Source organism: Delphinapterus leucas, chromosome 9, assembly GCF_059928025.1.
Source record: "Delphinapterus leucas isolate spDelLeu-1000000601 "Yukka" chromosome 9, BTC_Dleu_Yukka2, whole genome shotgun sequence".
Classification (NCBI taxonomy): Eukaryota; Metazoa; Chordata; class Mammalia; order Artiodactyla; family Monodontidae; genus Delphinapterus; species Delphinapterus leucas.
Genome location: NC_143137.1, coordinates 70,363,001 through 70,385,469, shown reverse-complemented (window position 1 = coordinate 70,385,469; position 22,469 = coordinate 70,363,001). Strand labels below are relative to the sequence as shown.

Sequence of the window (22,469 nt, the reverse complement as noted above, 5' to 3'; positions counted from 1 at the left end):
AGAAATAGAGACACAGATGTAGAGAACAAACCTATGGACGCCAAGGGGGAAGGGGGAGGAGGTGGAATGAATTGGGAGATTGAGATTGACATATATACACTACTATGTATAAAATAGGTAACTAATGAGAACCTACTGTACAGCAAAGGGAGGTCTACCCAGTACTCTCTGGTGACCTAAATGGTAAAGAAATCCAAAAAAGAGGGGATATATGTATATGATTCACTTTGCTGTACAGCAGAAATTGACACAGCAGTGTAAAGCAACTATACTCCAATAAAAAAATAAATAAAATTTTTAAATGAAAAGAAGTAAATAAAATATTTTGGAGACACTTCCATATGACTTCTTCCATATGACTACTGTGGTCTCTTTAATGGCTGCCTGTGTATGTACAATACATTATCTGATAATTTAGCTATTGACAGACATTTTTGGTTTCCATATTTTGCTTTTATAAGCAATTCTAGAGAGGTTACTATTTGTCATTCATCATCTTATACCCTGTAAATGGGGCAACACCTGACACAGAACACCTCGGGAAATATTGACTAAATGGATTAATACAGCAAAAAATACTGTTATCAATATACTTTGTGAATCTTTCTATTGAGTAGATTCCTAGAAGACACATTGAGCCGTATGTTATGTACTCAATTTCCCTTGCAAAATCTACACACTTACACTTTCCATTAGACTAGAAGGAGTTATCTATTTTATAATTTTGGCTTACCTGGTATGTGAAAATGAATGTCAATTTCTTGATTTGTAGCATTTTTTCATACGTTTGCTCCTACTTATCTTTTTCTCACCCAGTTGGAAGAACTCTGGGCACGTTTTCCACATTTCCTCCAGTCCAGAACTTTCCTTTCAAAGCTACGTGTTTTGCCTTGTAGAAATTTTACATTTTTACGTATTCAGATTTAAGCTGCCCTTGGAAACTAATACAAGCACTAATAGAGGAGGAAAAAAAAATCCATGAACTGAAAAAAGATTTGGTTTTTTTTTTTTTTTTTTTTTTGCGGTACGCGTGCCTCTCACTGTTGTGGCCTCTTCCGCCGCAGAGCACAGGTTGCGGACGCGCAGGCTCAGCGGCCATGGCTCACGGGCTCAGCCGCTCCGCGGCATGTGGGATCTTCCCGGACCGAGGCACGAACCCGTGTCCCCTACATCGGCAGGCGGACTCTCAACCACTGCACTACTAGGGAAGCCCAAGATTTGATTCTTTAGTTTAGAAGCGTGAACTGGGTGCCAAGAAGGAATTTTTTTTTTGAAGACCCAGAAGGCAGTTTAGACCGGCGCACATCCGGAAGAGACCGGAACAGCTGAGTAACAACCGGAGCTCTCGCACCTGTCTAGGAGCTGGAATAGTCTGTGGTCTGACCTCTGTTCCTTTCTCAACTGCCGGGGTGATCACCGGGCATAGAGAGCCTAGGGCAGTTGACCAAAATGCCAAATATCAAAATCTTCAGCGGCAGCTCCCGCCAGGACTTATCCCAGAAAACTGCCGACCGATTGGGCCAGGAGCTGGGCAAGGTGGTGACTAAGAAATTCAGCAACCAGGAGAACTGCGTGGAAATAGGCGAGAGTGTGAGGGGATGTCCACATATTGCAGAGTGCTTGTGGCGAAATCAACGACAATCGAATGGAGCTTTTGTTCATGATTAATGCCTGCAAGATTGCTCCAACCAGCCGAGTTACTGCAGTCATCCCGTGCTTCCCCTGTGCCCGCAGGATAAGGAGGATAAGAGCCGAGCCGCAATCTCCGCCAAACTTGTTGTAAATACGCTGTCTATAGCAGGTGCAGATCATATCATCACGATGGACAAACGCTTCTCAAATTCAGGGCTTTTTTGATATCCCAGTAGACAATTTGTATGCAGATCCAGCTGTCCTGAAGTGGATAAAGGAGAATATCTCTGAGTGGAGGAACGGCACGATTGTCTCTCCAGATGCTGGTGGAGCTAAGAGAGTGACCTCCGTTGCAGAAAGACTGAATGTGGACTTTGCCTTGATTCACAAAGAACCGAAGAAGGCCAATGAAGTGGACCGAATGGTACTAGTGGGATATGTGAAGGATTGTGTGGCTATCCTGTGGATGACATGGCTGACCCTTGTGATACAATCTGCCATGCAGCTGACAAACTTTTCTCAGCTGGAGCCACCAGAGTTTATGTGATCTTGACTCACGGAATCTTTTCTGGCCCGGCCATTACTCACATCAACAGTGCAGGCTTTGAAGCAGTAGTAGTCACCAATACCATACCTTAGGAGGATAAGGTGAAGCATTGCTCCAAAATACAGGTGATCAACATCTCCATGATCCTTGCCGAAGCCATCAGAAGAACTCACAATGGGGAATCTGTCTCCTACCTGTTCAGCCATGTCCCATTGTGATAGAATAACGTTGGGGTTGTTGTATTTTAAATAAAATAAGATAAAATAAAAATATACCCTGACCGTTGGTTTCCCTTGGTGTTTGATGAAAAGTTCGGCAGAAGACCCTGTTTGTTCCAGCGTGGCTTTCTACATCCCACATCATGTATATTAGATGCTTATTGTAGATTGGAGAAAGACAGATTAAGAATAATTGCTGGAATATCCTATCTGGGTTGTCTCATCCTGGTTTCTTTGATGATTTTGTGAGCCTTGCAGCTGTAACTACAGTTCACCTGCTGACTTCAGACTTTGAAGGTGTTGTGTGGAGTTGTATGAAATTAATTGGGGAAACTTAGACTACTTTATATGTGAATGCTTCAGGGTTCACTTTGTTCAGAACAACTAAAAATGCAACCAACCCAATCCACCACCACCACATCTCAATCCCACCAACCCCCTCTTATTCCCTGTATTCCCCTCCCCTCTTCCCCATTTGTCACAAGTTCTCCAAGATCCATGCTAAATTAATCAAGAGTCCTGTGCAACCCAAACCTAGTTCACGTGGTTGCTGAGCCATCTGCAAGGCAAGAGCAGCAGCTTTCAGCTTGAACAGCCATTGGGTAGGATTATGAGAAAAGGCTGCAAAGTGTAGCAAATGCTTCACGAGAGGAAGAAGATAAATCTGTCACCATCTGTTTGGAGATTACATGTTTTGGATTCTCCAGTGTACCTGTTCTTTTTGATTTAGTTTTACTTCTAACCATCTTGACATTTTCCTGGTCAAACATCCTGTTGGATCCAAATTATCAGCGTACCAGTCTTCTGGAAAGCAAATCCACTTCCTGCTATATAGTCTCTAAAATTTTCATCAGATGTTTTTGCTGTAGCTTAATCTTAGCCTGCTACCGCCATGGTAGTAGATTTTAGGTGGTGTTGTAGTACCTTTTGATTAAGCATTTCATTTTAATCTTTCTTCCTTGCCTCTCAGATGACTTCAGATTTATATTTTAAAACTTACGTTATTGTCTCTTGTAGGGAAAACCAATAAAAAGTCTGCATGTATGTGAGAAAAAGTCCACATTAAGATATATCCTGAAATTTCTGATTTCCAAGAAAATTCAGACAGGCCCTAAAAGTTTCTGAAAGGTAAAGTGTAAGATAGTTCTAAAGAAATAATATTCAGTTGCTGTCAGAATTCTCATTTGATCTCTCAGGTAATAAGCAAAATGGAACAATATTTTTGCAGTTCTAAAGGAATATTCCTTTTAACTTAAATTTGTGTGCTTAGCCAAACTATTATTTAAGTTTGAGGACAAAATTAAGGCATTTTTATATATTAAAAGACTCAGAAATTTTACCACCATGAATGCTTCCTGAAAGTATCACTTGAGGATACTGAAAACAACAAGTATGTACAACTAGGAGGAACACATGGAATGAAAGAGATAATGGTGAGCAAAGAAAGAAGTGAAACTGATAAAATTTTTTGTGAAATTATTATGAATATTATCACAATTATTAAGATAAAATTCACATAAAAATTGAGCCACAATGTAAAGCAAATTATTTTAAAATCTGTAATAAAATAGTTTAAAATATTTTTAATTTAAAATAGTTTTTTTTCCTAAGTATCTTCATATACATGTTCATCAATCAGATAACAGTGATGCTTATAATGGGCTTCTTAATGTCAGTTGTCATTTATCAATATCTAGCTCCTTGATGATCTTAACTTTCTGCTTTCTTGACTATATCCTGGAAAGCACTTCCAGCCTCCTTAAAACTTCCACTTTAAGCACCATTATAACATTATAACCTTGTTTATATGAAGCATATCCAATGTTACTTTTACACATACAAGCAGTCATTTTGGACAAACTGTTCTCAGAATACAAAATAGATGAAAGAGGCCATACCATAGTAAATACCACATACTGCAGAATATATTCACCCCATGGTTAGCAAAGTAGCAGTTTCCATAGCTGAAAGCGATAGTGTGCTTATGCTTATTGACCAAAAACTGTTTTAAACACTGAACAGTATTCCATACCAGCTCATATATATGATAAAACTGGCATATCATGTCATTGGATAAATAATGCACTGATCAGTCAATGATGCTGGATAACTGACTACTAATTGGGGCAGCATTTTTTTTTTGTTTTTTGTTTTTGTCTTTAAATGATGCACAAAAATAAATTCCAGAAGGAATGGTTATAAGGAACAAAACTGTAAAACACTGGAAGAAAATGTGGAATAACTTTTGTACTCTTGTAATAGAGAATTTTAAAAAATTTATATAAGATGAGATTGAGGCATGACTTCTAGGATTCTACAGGCAGGAAATAGGCTGATAGAGCTACTCAGTTGCAGACTTGTGCTACTCTTTGTGAAAAATAAAGAATGACTCTAAGGGCAGAGATGACAAGAGTGGTACAGAGGTCAGAAGGTTCATTGAGCGAGGGCTAGAGGCTGACTGAGCCTCTGCTGTGAACCCAGAGGCTGATGGAGCCACTGTCGCAGGCCCAGAGGCTGGAGCTGTGGACCCAGCAAGTGGAGCATCAAGCCACAGAGAATTACTCCCAGTCCTTAAAACCTAAAGAAATTTGCCCTGCTGGATTTCATACTTTCTTGGGATGTGCAACCCCTTTGTTCCTTTAAATTTCTCTATTTGGGAATGAGAGTGTATATCCCATGCCTGTCCCACCATTGTATTTTAGAAGCAGATAACTGCTTCACCAGTCCCCATATGGAGAAAAGTTTTGTTCCAGGATGGTTTATACTCAGAGTTTCACTCGTCTCTGATTCAGATAATTTAATAATGAGATTTATGACTTTTGAGTTGATATTTTGATGAGATTTTGAACTTAGGGTTGAGACTTTGGTGGAATGTTGGGATGCGGTAAATGTGCTTTGTATGGATGTGGGACAGATGTGAACTTGGCAGGGGCTAGAGAGCAGACTGTAGTGAGTTGAATAGAGGCCCGCCTCACGAAAGACATATCCATGTCATAGCCACCTGATCCTTATTTGGATAAGGTGTCCTTATTGAGATAAAGGGTCTTTGTAGGTGTAATTAGGTTTAGGTTTTCCAGATGAGATCATCCTGGATTTAGGGTGGGCCTTAAAAACAATGACAGGTGTCCCTATAAGTGAAAAGCAGAGGGAGATTTGAGAGAGAGACACAGAGGAGAAAGTGACATGAAGATGGAGGCAGATATTGGAGTGATGCATCTACAAGCCAAGGATTGTCAAGGATTACAGCAGCCACCAGGGGCTAAGGGAGAGGCATCGAACAAATTCTCCCTCAGAACCTCCAGAAAGGGCCAGGTCTACTGACACCTTCCTTGATTTCAGGCTTTTGTCCTACAGAACTACGACAGAATAAATTTCTGTCATTTTAAGCCATCCAGTTTGTGATAATTTGTTACTGGAGCTGTAGGAAACTAATACAGTGTTTATACCAGGAAATGGAGTGCTGCTGTAACAAGTACCTAAAAATGTGGAAGTGGCTTTGGAATTAAGTATTGGGAATAGGCTTGGAAGACGTTTATTTTAATGTATTTTTTATTTTTAGAAAGTTAAACAGAAGATAGATTTCAAACTTATGTTGTGTTTGGATGGTCTATACAAACTTCAAGGTGAAGATGGCATCATTCTCTATGACATTCTGGATTTGCTGCAGGTGTTCTTCTATCTAAATGGAGCATTTTGCAGTGCAGCTTGGGGTGCAATCATTAGTTACTTTATGAGAAAATTGATTTCTGTGGGTAACATAGTAACACGGTGCAGCTCAGCATCCATGAATTTAGAGAATATAACGTGGTAATCTATGGAATGCTTATTGAGCGAGGCAGAAAATTCTAATCTTGGTAAGCCACTGGATCTATCGCCTTTCCCTTTAAACATGATAAAATGACTTTCAAAATAACATTCTTCAAATTTATGAGGTGGTATGTCTCCTACACTATAAAATACATTTAAATTATGATGTTAAGTCATCATTTTATGCTAGAACGGGACTGTCTTTGGACTTAGCACTGCCTATGATTTTTGGCTAGGTTCCTGAAAGGCTTAGAAGAATTTTGAGGTGCATGATAATAAAAGTCTAGATGACTTTGAAGAGACTGTTGGTAGAAATAGAGACATGAAAGGAGATTCTAGGCAAAGCTCAGAAGGATGTGAAGAGGATGATGTAACTCACAGATCCAATCTACCAGCTCAGCAGAAGGCAGGAATGGAAATAGTTATCCAGGAAGGATTGGTGAGGTACCCTCTTATCTCATTGTGGGGACCCCATGACGGCACAAAATCAAAGGGTACAGAGACAGGAGAAAATAAATGAGTGCTGTCATTGGGAGCTATTATTCAACATACTACACTGCATCTTTTCCCTTCTCTGTTTATCTTTTTTTGGATCCCCTATTAGATGGGTATTTTATTTTCTGGATGTATCTTCCCTATCTTATAACTTCCTCATATTTTTCATCATTTTATTCTTTGTCACTGGGTTGGTGGTTAATTCTTTAATTTGATCCTCCAGTTAATTCAGTCTTCAGTTAATTCTATTAGTAATTAATTTTATTATTCATCCCATCTATTGAATTTCCTTTCAATATCAAGCAACCCTACTTTTAATTTTCGCATACTCCTTTTGTTTTTGACAGCTTCCTCTCTTTTTTTATGGTTGATATCATTGACATTATTTTTCATTTTATGGAATACAATATCTCGATTCTCTTTGTAGATTTTAATTATATTTAACTTTTAATTCTACTTCCCAGTATTAGCTGTTTTATTGAGCACATACAGTAGTGGAGAGAAAGAAGTATAGCAGGGGGCCTTTCCTTTGTGATGGATATTTTGACTTCTGGCTGCAAAGATTTCCTAGCTATTGGGGTGACCATAACTTACTTTGGATACTGCACTTTTCAAGCCTAAAAGCCCACATGAAGTTATCCCCTCTCGCTTTTAAGAACCGAACTCACAAATTGTCTCTTGAGGCAAAATTCTGAAGTCTACTGGTCTAAAAGTTGGAGACAGTCACAACCATTCCACTGCTCTTTAATGTTTTAATTTAATTCAATAAATTGCTCATAGACCCTTCCCTTTCTCAATACCCAATAACCCTTTGAGAGTTTTTCTAGAAATTTGCTACACAACTTCCTTTTGGGGGATTATTTTATCTCTATGAACGTCCAGCTCTTCAGTTCTATTGGGAAAGAGCCGGCAATTGGTTTGTTGGCAATTGGTTTCCATATACTTTATATTAACTGGGAATTGTTTACTTTTCTGGTCTTCTGATGGTTTCCCTTCAGACTAAGTAAATATTTATTTGTTTTTATTGACCTCCCTCATTCTCCTTGATCTTTCTAAAAACCATTACAAAATTTATAACTATTTTCTTATCAAGGTGCCTTCTTCACTTGACTTTTTTTTGTTTTTTTTTGTTTTTTGCGGTACGCGGGCCTCTCACTGTTGTGGCCTCTCCCGCTGTGGAGCACAGGCTCTGGACGCGCAGGCTCAGCGGCCGTGGCCCACAGGCCCAGCCGCCCCGTGGCATGTGGGACCCTCCTGGACCGGGGCAGGAACCCGTGTCCCCTGCATCGGCAGGCGGACTCTCAACCACTGTGCCACCAGGGAAGCCCCTTCACTTGACTTTTTATAACACTATAGTACAGGGACTTTCCTCCCAACTCTTGGCTCTTGTCAGACTTCTTCCCCTCCATCCCGCTGATACAGCTCGTTTCAGCCGCTGTGGGCAAATCAGAAGGGTTGAGGCCTCTTCATACACTAATGTCTAAGGTAAGCACTTGCTTACCCTAATATCATCCTTCAGATTCCCTCTGTACTTCTGCCAGACTTATTCCTAAAATATTACTTTCATAACTTTAATCCCATAATCAAGTTTCTATTTTTTTTCATTATATACAGAAAAATCCACCCTTCGTTTTCATGTGTAGCCATCAAAATCTGGTCCACTACTCCCAATGTAAACTTTCCACTTCATTCGTATTGATCTATTCATTGCCCCAGAAAATACCTGCAAATCTCTGCCGTAATTCCTCTATACAATTCAACTCACCTCCAGTAGCCTCGCTATTATCCTCCACGCGACTAAATCTTACCTTTCTTCAAGGCCTATTTCTTTTACAAACATCTCAATATCTGATCTCTTTCTCTCTCCCGTAAATTCCTATTGTGTGCGGCATTCTCTACAATGTTGCCTTCTCTTGTGAGATTAACTTAGGTCATCATTAAGGACTGGGAATATTTCATATATTCTTTGTGCCTTTATGACGCTTCCTATAATGTTTAATACTAAGCAGTCAGATATTATGCTTCAGTTGATTTTTCAAAATTGATATAAATCTTACCTAATGGTGGGTAAGCCTAAAAATGTCTAAGTAAGTGTCTTAAATACCAACCTAAAGATTTTTATTTATTTAAAAAGCAATAGGGAACTATTGTAGCTTTTTCGATATGTTTTCTGTAGATGACTGTTGCAGTGAAAATAGTACTTTCTGAAAAGAATGTCTCAGCATTGTGCAAACTGAACTGGACTAGAACGCCTATGCAACTGGGAGACCAAATGAGTCCAGGTGGGTTCCATTTTGAGAAATTAGGCCAACGTAATATTTTTTTAGATTTATAGTAAACAAAGAAGCCCTCATTTTCCTAATCCCTAATGCACACGTGGGTTGTTTACTGGAATTCATTCTGAGTATAATTTCTAAACGTAACACTGACAGTATCTCTTATCAGATGACATGATTAATGATGTTTTCTTCAGAGTGGCTTCAGTTAGTGTTTAGTAAGATGCTTCCCAAATCCTAATTCTATTTCAAAGATACAGTCAAATGATTAGACTTATGAGCACCCTGCAAGAATCAGAAAAGATAAGGCAGTGATCGGTTTTAAATAATACATTTTACCCAAATTTAATTATTTTGCAACCAGTGACTCTATTCTCTGTTTTTATACTTGTCATTGTTTCCTTCTTTTCTAGGAAAACCATTACTTTCTTTACCCTGATTTCACTGCAGATGCTATGCAATGACTGGCATAACTCATTGCTGAGAGCAAAGAAAGAGCTAGGATCCTCTGTTTTACAAAATTAAAGAGTTTGGTTATCAGCTAGGCAATGAATCTGCTTCACAGATTTAAAACTGTGCTTTTGGGGCTTCCCTGGTGGCGCAGTGGTTGGGGGTCCGCCTGCCGATGCGGAGGACACGGGTTTGTGCCCCGGTCCAGGAAGATCCCACATGCCGCGGAGCGGCTGGGCCCGTGAGCCATGGCCACTGGGCCTGCGTGTCCGGGGCCTGTGCTCCGCGGCGGGAGAGGCCACAACGGTGAGAGGCCCGCGTACCGCAAAACAAACAAAAACTCTTCCTTCTCTTTGCTTGCCATTTGGCTTGTTCACTTAACAGCTCTACCACTTAAGAGAGGATTAAAAGGACACCGGCCCTGGGAAGGTCTCCAGGAATGACATACCATGCAGGGGACCAGCAAGGGCGAAGACTTTGAGGTGGGAGCCTGCACGTATTAGAGCAACAGAAAGAAGACCAGTCTGGCTGGAGTAGCACGGGCAAGAGGGAAAGCAGAATGAGATTAAGTCAGTAAGTTGGGCAGAGCCAGATAAAGTAGGTAAGTTATCACCTGCTCTGAATTTCTCTGATCACCAGTCACCATCAAATTGATCTATTGTTTGCCCCTGGCCTGTAAGTACTCAAATCTTTACTGGGAAGATTATGTCTTAAATTATTACTGCTGAATAATGCAATGTTTGTCTTTCACAGGGGCTTTCTGAATGCAAAAGCAACTCAAGTATTCCTAAACTTGCCAGATGATAAAATTCCTGACTTCCCACTTTTAACCTCCTGAATCTCCAGGGAGGCCTGGAAAACAATATTTTCAAACAATCTAGATGATTCTTATGATGATGCAAGCTTAGGAAATACTAAGTCCTCAAAGTGAAATTAATAGAGAGAATTTTGAGTGTGGAAGGCAATTTTGAGCAGTAGCCTCCCAAATTACATACTACTTTATTAATACTTGTGGCAGTTCTAGGCAATACATGGTACATGAGTTGCCATTTTCCTCTCCCATGACCATGGCCTTCATCTCTAATGGATCCCAAGGCTCCTTCCTGCTGACTCGAGACATAACTTCAGATTTCTTCTCCATGCAGGGATCCAGGCAGCCCTACCAATTGATAAGAACTGACATAGAAGATGAAACTTACATGACATCCCTTTTGTAGGGTTATTTCTAGACCAGGGAGACTTCTCAGGTGATTTTTACTTTGAGCAATATTGAATTATTACATAGAAAAAGGTATTTTTTGGGGAGAGTGATCTGTAGGGATAATTTTGTTTTATTGGCTCAGAAATATATATTGATATAGACTTCATAGCTTCAGTATCTGAAAAAAAATGGATTTTGACATTTCTTTCATAACAGTTTATGTATACAGACATATTTCTGGAGCACGGGGCAGTGAAAATAAAAATTAGCTTTAGAATTAGATAGACCTGAATTTCCATTCCTGGGTGTACTGCTTACCAGCTATGTTACCACCCAGTTAGTATATGTCTTTGAATCTCTGATTCCTCATCTCCATAATGGAGACAAAATATCTCACACAATTGTTGTGATTCAAGATGAACATGTGTGAAACAGCTAGAACAGTTTTGGTCACATGGTGTGTACATGAAATAAAGCCTAGATTTCCTCCTTTCCTTCGCTTGAAACAGAAATCTCCCTCTATTAATAGACTCGCTTAGGAGACTGTTTCCTGTGTTCCTCTATTTGGTAACAGAATTTGGATAGTATAATGTGGAAATTTTAAGAAATACTCTAAAATGTTATTTATTCAAAGTTTGATAGCTCACATGTATTCAAACAAGCAAAATCCTCAATTAACCCTTTTTTGTGTTTAGGTGTATACCCTAGACTTGTAAGGAAACCATGGAATAACAGTCCCTCAGAATTAAATGGGACCCTCAACATATTTAGTAAAACATACTGAATTCCTACAGGCAAATGATGAAAAAATAAGCTCAAATTGGTGCCTCATTTACAAAAATGTAGCCCTGGAGCTAATAAAGAATTGTCTAGAAATACTTTCAGTGTTTTCAGGAAAGAGTAATGACTGTGAGGTCTATGCAATCTCCAATTATTGAAGTAATATTAAATTGTGTTCATTATACTACCATAAGTCAGGAAAGTTAAGCTAACCTAAGAAAAATAAATAGAAGAGTTTATGTTCCGAAAAATTTCTGCATAGCTTAAGTAATCAGAAATCTAAATGAATCAGAATACAATCTCTGAACATGATAGTTATTCAAAATTTTACTGAAGTTGAATGTAAATACCTTTCAAGTTTTTCCAACTTCTCTGCTTCCTTTGCCCCTCAAGCATGTATACTTCTTCAAAACATAGATCACTAGGTTAAAATATTAAGAAGTTAAATTATTGACTCTTACTACCTGTATTATTGCGTCAGTTCCTAGGGTCAACCCTTATTTTGTCTCCCACCTCTCCTTCCTCAGCTACTCTCACAGGGATTTGCTAGTTTCTGAACTAATCCTAAAAACTCAGGATCAACAGCTTTGAATCTGTAACCTGGTGTAGGCCTAGAATTGATCACAGTGATGCAACAGGCACCCACAGTTGTTGGCCTTCCACATGTCCTCTGTTTTCCTTTTACCATCAACATAGCTCAGCCCAAGGTCTGCTATATGAGGACCAACCCTCAGGCCTTGGCACTCCTTGGGTTGGCAAACTCTGACATTCTTCCTGTGTTAGCCATTAGATCAGGATTTTCCTTTCATTATCTCTCCTCTCCATATTCTATCAGCTCTGTGCCCTGGTTCTTATTTGGACTAGGGCCCTATACTGCACCCCAGGTGATGTCAAGGCCCTAGAAGTGTGCTGGCTCTAGTGTCTGCATCCTTTCCTGAGGAGAAGGCTGGAATGATTTTTCCCACACCTGCTGCATTATCACATCTGGTCAACTCTCTTGCACCATCGCCTAGATTTCCCATCACTGTGCTCTGCCTATCACATCAACTCTTATGATTCTGGCAGTTGCCAGTATCATGCCTAAGCATGTCTCTTGGATTCCATGCTTTTGAAGCCCCCTCCTAACCCCACTGAGGCTACTCTCCCACTTTCCATACCCTTACCTCTGCCCCAGTGAATAAGCAGCTTGCCACCTAGTCGTGGCCTTGAACTGCTCCTTGATGATGTCCCCATGTGCTTTTTTTTTTTTTTGCGGTACGCGGACCTGTCACAGTTGTGGCCTCTCCCGTTGCGGAGCACAGGCTCCGGACGCGCAGGCTCACGGGCCCAGCCGCTCCGCGGCATGTGGGATCTTCCCGGACCGGGGCACGAACCCACATCCCCTGCATCGGCAGGCGGAGTCTCAACCACTGCACCACCAAGGAAGCCCTCCCCATGTGCTTTTTAACAAGGCCCACCTAAGTTGCATCTACTTGTTCCCCTGCCACTAATCTTTACCTATATCTTTACCTTCATAATGCTGACATATTAGTCTTCAAAGACATCTTTCTAATGTCATCATTCTGATGTTCAGAAGCTCTATTGCCTGTCGCATTTAACAAATTCTTCTTTTGGCTTTTAGGAACCTCCCAGGATCCCTCCAAATTTCTCGGTAATTCCCGAGAGTCAGCTATGACCTGCTCACTGGCCAAGTCCTTTGCTTATGCTGTTGGTCCCACATAGACTGCCCTCCTTTTTTCCTTTCTGCGTGCCTCGGTCCTAGTCATTGCTCAAAGACAAGCTCAAGAAGAAATCCCAGCACAAAGTCTTTCCTGATCCCTCCAGCTTTTTACATTAACCCAGTTTTCAACAATTTAGCACTTAATTCTTTCCTGTTTGCTTCATATATTTCATTAGTCCTGATTTTCCTAAGAAGTTTGGAAGGATTCTGTAAGAAATGACAATTGTATCCCCTACAGTGTTTAGGACAGTAATAGGAGGCATGAAATAGACTGATAAAACAAGTTCATTTGGTTTAAAAAGTACCCTTATGCAAATCTTTCATTTCCATTGAAAACACACTGGTCGCTAAGCTGAGTATTGATTTGGTTATCTCTGATATAGTGATTCAATTATGTGATGCTTTCCTCTGTCTAAGCCATCTAAGTATCAGAGAAAACATAAGGTGACTCTGCCTGTGTAAAGAAGAAACAGGTGTTATAATTGTGGAAACCTGTCTGGAAAGGTAACTGGGATGGTATCTGACTCAGCTGAGTTGAAAGGCCTGGGAATAACTGTTCCCTAATTGTCTCACTCGGAGAGAACTCCTAGGATATTTATTTGAAACAGGGCAAAGGACTGAGGAAAGGTGGAGGAGGATGAACTATGCTCCCAGGAAGAAAGAGAGAGAAAGAAAAAGAGAGGAGAAGGGGTGGAGAAGAATGATTATAAATATAAAGATTACTCTTCTATGAACCAGTTAACAGTTTAACCAGAAAAGACACGGTAGGAGACCCACGCCTAGTGACACTGACCTGGCTTATAAACAGTGGGGTGCTGGTAAAGGTTTAACAACCAGCTCTCTGGAAAACGAAAGTCCTGACTGGTACTGATTGCATGTTTTCATGGAATAAATACTCCTACTGCCAAATTCAAGCTACCAATCTGCCCGCACTGAACACAAAATTGGGAAGAATGTGCGTAATCAGGTCCAGTGGGCAGGAAGGAGCTGGCTCCAGCACACCCTTGCATATAAGTTTAGGACAGTCACTATGAGAACTTTCTGAAATTAACTTGAGGGCTTGTAAGTTCTCTCGTATTATTCAGTCTCCTGAGGTGGCAGGGAGTGAACCCCTTATTGAAAAGGGCCTAAATGCTTTTATTAAAATAAGACCAGTGAAATAGTATTCTGAAAAGACTAAGTTCTAATGTTCAAATAATCTTTGGAGGCAAGCAACCCAATGCTGCAGAATATATAGAAACACTTCCCATCAATTTTTCTGTTCTTAAAATAACCTGTTTCATAACTGATAATATTCTTTCATATAGCAATCTTGAGCAGACCTTTAAAGTTTACTGTGAGCCTCGTTGGCCCTAACCATTGTTTTCAGGGAAGGCCTAAAAGGACCAAGGTCTTGGTCCCTACCTCAGTATCATAAAAAATCTTTTCTTTTGATAGAGGCTCTAGCAGATTCTTATGAGAAGAATTTGTTGTGGTTTTTTTTTCTCAGTAGTAACCTGTCTTAGTTCGGACTGTTATAACAACATACTATAGACTGGGTGGCTTAAACAGCAAACATTTATTTTTCACAGTTCTGGAGGCTGGAAAGTCCAAGATCAAGGAGCTGGCCTATTTGATGTCTGATGAGAGCATGCTTTCTGCTTTGCAGCCTTCTTGCTGCATCCTCATGACATGGAGAGAGATTTTGTGTCTCCTCTTCTTTTTATAAGGACATTGATCCCATCATGAGGGTCCCACCCTCATGTCCTAATCTAAGCCTAATTGCCTCCCAAAGGCCCATCACACTGGGGATTAGGACTTCAACATATTAGTCTGGGAGGGACAGACATTCAATCCATAGCACAGTCATTTTCATATAATCAGTAAAAACAGAGGATGAAGGGCTGTGGCCAGGACTGAGGGTAGGAGGAAGGGTAAACTAGAGCAGAAAGCCTGATGGAGAGATCAGCTTAACTGAAAAAAAAATATTTTCTTCCACTTGGGCCAATGGGGGCAATAACCTAGCTATAGTAGCTGTAGAAATGTAAAGGTAAGAAACCGTTTACGAATTAGTTGACCAAAACGTAAGTAATCTGATCTAGCTAAAAAGTGACAAAAATAAATTGGTATTAGAGCGATCTGTACAAAATAAGTTTGGGCAACTTTGATTTATTTAAATGAATAAAAACAAAATGTTAATTTATGGACATAATTCGGTAGGCTAATTAGTCACGCAGCACAGCATTGCCCTTTGACAGTTTATTCCCATCAGCAGAATTAATCACAGCAGAGCAGATGTAGTGGGGACAGTCCAAGGTTAAAACAAATGATACAAAATAATGAACTGGAGTACAAGATGATAACCTGGAGAAAGTAGTGATTTATTATTCTGCCAGAGCCGTCTGTGGATTGTGTAACCACTTTATGCAAGCCTGTCTCCCTTTTAACCAGATATCTCTGATTGTAGTGATCTTCTCTGCATTCATTTTATCTGCCTGTGTAATGGTAATGTAACTGTGATAAGAGCCAGTTAGTTTTGCACCATTGAGAAGAACAACGAAATGTGACTTAAGAAAACAAAGATAAAATTAACTGTCTAAATGAGACTACAAGGCAATCTCATCTTTACTATTTTCTTATAGGGTTAGAGCGCCATATGTTCAGCATCATAAACTGGAGGACAACTGTAAGGATACTTGAGTTGGTTCAAAGACATGCTGTACTGAACACGATTCTTCCAGAGTTACATTAACCAGTAATTTAATGCTAACTTTCCACAGGACTTGAGATCTATATCTACGGATTGCATTACCGACAAACACAAACGTCAGGGTAGCACTATGGGGAACCAAATCCCTTTTAAACTCTTTTTGGGATTTTGGTTATGAAATAAAATGAGCAAGAGAGTCTTCAGTTAAATATCATCTGGCTTGATTATACCATCACCATTGTTTCCTTGTTGCTTCAGTATATCCGGGAAATTTTCAGTGTGTCTATTGCAGAAATGTTGCTAAAAGGAAAAACTTTTGGAGTTAAACTTTTGCATGTCTTTTGTGTTTATTCACTTATGATTCTGGTAAGAAATAGATGCAAAACAAATAATGGCTCAGTAATACAAACCTGTTGTATTCTTCAGATCTCATTTATTTATCATAAAAATAACAAATTTCAGTCTTGATAAAGGTTGTATTTTTGAGGGTTAGAAAAATTGTTAATGAAAAAGTGCATTTCTTAAGCCAAGAAACTGGCACACATAGATCAATGGAACAGACCAGAGAGCCCAGAAATAAACCCACACTTTTATGGTCAATTAATCTACAATGAAGGAGGCAAGAATATACAATGGAGAAAGGACAGTCTCTTCAATAAACAGTGTTGGGAAAACTGGACAGCCACACGCAAAAGAATTAAACTAGACTACTTCTTTCATCACACACACAAATTAACCCAAAATTGGTTAAGGACAGAAGTAAGACCTGAACCCATAAAACTCTTAGAAGAAAATGTAGGTGGTAAGCTCCTTGACATCAGTCTTGGCAATGATTTTTTTGAATCTGACTCCTAAAGCAAAGGGAACAAAAGCAAAAATAAACAAGTGGGACTACATCAAACTAAAAAGCTTCTGCACAGCAAAGGAAATCATCAATGAAATGAAAAGGCAACCTACGGAATGGAAGAAAACATTCGCAAATTGTATATCTGATAAGGGGTTAATATTCAAAATATATAAAGAACTCATACACCTCAATATAAAAAATTTTTTTATTAAAAAATTGGCAGGGGCTTCCCTGGTGGCACAGTGGTTGAGAGTCCTCCTGCCGATGCAGGGGACACGGGTTCGTACCCCGGTCGGGAAGATCCCACATGCCGTGGAGCGGCTGGGCCCGTGGGCCAATGCCACTGAACCTGCACGTCCGGAGCCTGTGCTCCGCAACGGGAGAGGCCACAACAGTGAGAGGCCCACATATCGCAAAAAATAATAATAAAAAAAAGGCAGAGGATCTGAACGCACATTTTTCCAGAGAGGACATACAGATATCCAATAGGTGCATGAAAAAATGCTCAATATTGCTAATCATCAGGGAAATGCAAATCAAAACCACATTGAGATGTCACCTCACACCTGTTAGAGTGACTATTAGCAAAAAGACAAGAACTAAGAAGTGTTGGCAAGGATGTGGAGAAAAGAGAACCCTTGTGCACTGTTGGTGGGAATGTAAATTGGTGCATCCACTAAGGAAAACAGTATGAAAGTCATTCAAAAAATTAGAAATGGAACTACCGTATGATCCAGCAGTTCCACTCTGGGTATTTATCTGAAGAAAATGAAAACATAAATTCAAAAATATATATGTACTCCATGTTCATTGCAGCATTATTTACAAAAGCCAAGCTATGGAAACAACCTAAGTGTCCATCAGTGGATAAAGAAAATGGTACACACACACACTGGAATACTATTCAGCCTTAAAAAAGAATGAAATTTTACCACTTCCGAAAACATGAATAGACCTTGAGGACATTATGCTAAGTGAAATAAATCAGACAGAAAGACAAATACTGTATGATATCACTTATATGTGGAATCTATAAAACAAAACAAACAAACAAACAAATAAAACAAAAACCCCAAGCTGATAGATACAGAGAACAGATTGGTGGGTATCAGAGGTGGGCAAAATGGGTGAAGGGAATCAAAGGTACAAACTTCAAGTTATAAAATAAATGTCATGAAGATTAATGTACAGCATGGTGACTATACTTAATAATATTGTATCACATATTTGAAAATTGAGTGAATCTAAAAAACCCTCCTTACAAAAAAAAGAAAAAAAATTGCAACTATGTATGGTGGTGAATGGTAACTAGACTTATTGTGATCATCTCACAAAATATACAAATATCGAATCATTGTGTTGTGCTCCTGAAACTAATCTAATATGTCAATTATATCTTGATTTAATAATACATTAAAAATAAACTGGCACTAAAAAAGTTTTAAATGATCGAATTATTTAACTTTATAAAGAATCTGTATGGCTAAACAACAATGAAAAGCAAACAGTCTTGAATATATGCACAACATATATGAGAAAGGATCTACAGCTTTAGTATGCAAAGAGAAATAAAAAATCAGAGAAAAGATGATCACCTCAGAGAAAAATGAACAAAAACAGGAATGAATAATTCACAGAAGGAAAAAAAGGGCAAAATAAACTGAGAATGGGGTGGAATTCAAGCTTCCTAGTAATGCAAGAAATAAAATTAAAATAAAACAGTTTTTTTTACTTCCAAATAGAAAAAACTAATAATTAAATACTCAGTATTAGCTGGAATAGGCAAAGGTATTAATACTTACATTGTTGGCAAAAGTATAAGTTTGTAAATTTTTTTGAGGGCAGTTTGGGTATGTTTATGCTTTTTGATTCAATAATTCCAGTAGTAGGAATTTATCCTAAGAAAGTAACCACAGCTGCGCTAAAAAATTTTGCTAAGAGGACGGTCTTGTTAGTGTTGCTTAAAGTAGTGAAAACTTAACAACAATCTTAAAATATATCTATTGAGAAAATATTTATTAAATAAGTTATAGTGCCTCCATTCAAGGACTCTCTGCAACAATTACAGCCATGGTTCCCAAACTTGTCTGCAATTCAGAGCTATCCGAAGATATTTTAAAAATTCCAAAGCCTGGGTCACTTTTTAAAAATCATAATTTCTGAGAATGAGACACAGGCATCATTATTTTTTTAAGCTCCCAAATTGCAATGTGCAATGTTGTTTGGAAACTATTGCATTAAGGTGATATCAAAAAAAATTATTGCCATGAAGAATGTTTATAATATATTGCTTTGTCAAAAAAAATCAACATGCAAAATAGTGTTATTGAGGGTATAGCAGTATTCTTAAACTGGTGTTCTATGTGCAAGGTGGATCATCTTACTGAAGGGACAGTTTCAAGCCTTTGATGACATACTCCACTTTTACCAAATCTGACTAGGCAGCCAGTCTGCGAGCTGGCCAGAAGCTCAGGGTGGCTTGGCATCAAAATCTCTGACCGAGCAGAAATAAGATGGGTCAATCAGAATCCTGCTCTGAGGAAATTGCAGTTGTGAATTTTGAAGGAATCAGGCAGTGAGATTGAAGCTGAAAGGATGTACAAAGAAAGGTCTTGAGGCAGAGAAGGGACCAAGAGAAAACTAAAGTAATAAAGAAGCAGACAGCATTAGTTAGCAAAAGCTGTGAAGAAGTCAAAGAGAGACTGATGGGTGAGCAAGAGACTGGAGGGAGAGACAAGTTTGAAAAGATGTGCAAAATAAGGAAAGACCAACAGAGTATCTGAAATGTGGCATTAGTGCAGGTCCACAAACCCTTGCTTGGATTGTTGGAATTTCCTCTTTCTGAGTAACCATCTTAAAAACAACTGTTTTAATATTAATCACTTGTCAGTACATTTAGGCAAATGTTTTAGTGTTAAAGACCTAGTACACCAATGATGTTCAGCCCAAGGTTCAGTATCTTTGGGGATATTTGAAGGCGCTCTGTATGGAACACAAGTGTTGACAGTAAGTGTTAAGAAAATCAATTTCCAGATCGTTTTTTAAAATAAATTTTTTCTTAAAAGTGAGAATGTGGCTATGGTCAAAATATCATGTCTACTTTCCTTCTCTAGCTTCACTTTCCCTAATGCCTTTTTCCACTTTACAAAAAAAAAAAAAGCATACCTCTTGCCCATTCTGAATTTATGAAGGTTGCATTTCCCCAGATTGTATAAAGATTATGGGGTGCCAAACAAAGGACAGTTCAAAATTTTGGTGTCTGTGAAGCCTCCTTTAATCAAGACACTGTTTGGGCCTCTGTGACATTTTTAAAAAAAATGATTACAAGAAGGAGGTAGTGAAATATATATATATATATATATATATATTTTTTTTTTTTTTACTTCCTATGATTATCTCAAGCTTGGGTGATAAAACAATGGTGGAGGTAAGTTAATGGGTTTCAGAGTTTTTTAGCATATACTCAGACTCATAGGATATATATTTTCATTAACATTTCTTAAAATATTATTGCTATTGTAAATTTATATTTGTCTTTTCTTTGGGTGGGTCTCCTGTTCACCATCACATTTCAACCACTTCTCTATTTATTTTTTCATTCCTGCCACATACTTACTCAATTTAGACTAACTTAGAGGAGATGTGCTGTGGATTCTATCATAAATAATGCACTTAGAAACAATAATGAAAAAACTTTATGTAAGCCGTACACTTATAACTGAACATTTAGTTAATTTCCACTAGAACTTCTCTCATTTTAGAAATAGGGCATCCTTACCTATGGATATGACCTTTATTGCAGAAAAAAAACTGCATCAATTTAATTAGAAATGTATTTCTGGGATTTCCCTGGTGGCACAGTGGTTAAGAATCTGCCTGCCAATGCAGGGGACACAGGTTCGAGCCCTGGTCCGAGAAGATCCCACATGCTGCAGAGCAACTAAGGCCGTGCGCCACAACTACTGAGCCTGTGCTGTACAGCCCGTGAGCCACAACTACTGAGCTTGCGTGCCACAACTACTGAAGCCCACATGCCAGAGCCCGTGCTCTGTAACAAGAAAAGCCACCGCAGTGAGAAGCCAGCGCACCGCAACGAAGTCCCAACGCAATCAAAAATAAATAAATAAATAAATATTTTAAAAAGAAATGTATTTCTGATAAAATCTTACTTTAATGTTTAATAGTAAATTATGAAAAGTGCAATGCATTTAGCTATCTTTGATCAATCATTTAATACTAAATATAAATATAACTCAATCCAAAAGAACTTCTAACAGATGGTAATAGACAATAAGTAAATTTTCAAATGTCATTTTATATGTATATTTTGCTTCAGAGAGGTATAAAAATGTAATCAATAAATCTTTTCAGAACATAAATATTTCAAAAATAAAAATAGATTTTATATTAGGATAAATCAGTGAGGTAAATGTAATGGGAATATAAGAAGGAAAAGGAACAATGTATACTTTCTGACAAAATCATCTTGTTGATGTATTTTTCAAATGTACAGTTGTGGCACCAAATCACTATGATATTATATTCCATTAGCTATACTAAAGAGCTCCTAACAGTTTTAATTTAAAATGTTAATTTTTAATATTATGGACATGGCACATTTGGTAACTATTAAACCCATGATTTAAAATGTAAATATTGACTTAGAATGAACAATTGGGCATCTAAATTTTTCAAAACAGTTTTAGGAAATAATAAAACAAAAACAATTAAAGATTCATTTATGGGACACTATATTTAGTCTTTAATATTTTCATACCATTGTAAATGGGCTTATTGAAGACATGGGAAAACATTCAAAATATATTGCTTACTAAGTGACAGTCATAATATGATACACTGCACTTTTTAAAATCTAGAAAATGTTAAAAATTTAACACTATTGTCAATATTAGCAAATTATGACTATTATTTAAAAATGTTCATCTGATTATATACTAATATTAAATACTAAAATATTAATGGTATATCTGAGTGGTGGAATTATGAGTGATTTTTATTTTCATTTTGTTTATCTCTTTTTCTAGTTTATACATGAGCACATATTATTTACATTGTAACAAAAATTTATTTAAAATAAAACAGTAATGTGTATTCTTTGATCTGGACATCAACAGCTTTTCTAAGCAAAAACAATAACAACAAAAACAAAAATCCCTGCAGAATTAAACCTTTTAATAGTAATTCTGAAGGTTTAGCTCTGACAAATGCTAAAATAAAACCTTGCTTCTTAACCCTAAATTCAGCTGTCTTTATCCAGGATTCTCAGGATATTTATTCTGAACAAGGAGTGCAGAATCAGACCCCCTAATAGCAACGGTACTACATCACAAAAAATATGCTGCATAAGTCTTTGTAAAAAGGCCAATCAGCAGAAAACATATTCTATAAAGGCACCTCCTGCATAGTCCTGAATTATAACTTAACTGAAAAATATAGAAACTAAAGAACCCAGAAATAGTAGTCAACTTATATTCTACATTAAGTGTGAATTATTATTCTTCAAGGAGTTCTGAGGCTGTTCAGCGTGTATTAAATCTTGAACAAGTTACAGGATTTTGGAACTGAAAAGTAATTAGTTTGTAAAACTGGCTTAAGCATTTCCATCTGCACACATATAATTTTGATTAATTTTCTTTCTAGTTATGTGGTGAGGCATAGCAATGTATTTTGACATTGAGCTCTTATCCACATTTAGAGGACTGAAAGGTCATTATCCTTTCACTCTCTGTAAAGATATTTCTTGATAATAATAGACTGTACAAAAATAGTACCAGGTGATACTTGGC

General features: G+C 38.1%; 1 protein-coding gene across 1 annotated transcript; it reads left to right on the top strand.

Annotated features, from left to right (window-relative positions):
* Nucleotides 1-1,421: 1,421 nt before the first annotated feature.
* Nucleotides 1,422-2,591, top strand: PRPS1L1 (phosphoribosyl pyrophosphate synthetase 1 like 1). Its single transcript, XM_022590055.2, is given in 5 exon segments — nucleotides 1,422-1,595; nucleotides 1,597-1,727; nucleotides 1,730-1,826; nucleotides 1,828-2,090; nucleotides 2,093-2,591. Coding segments are annotated over 5 exon segments (942 nt in total). The 5' UTR covers nucleotides 1,422-1,449; the 3' UTR covers nucleotides 2,398-2,591.
* The last annotated feature ends 19,878 nt before the right edge of the window (nucleotides 2,592-22,469 follow it).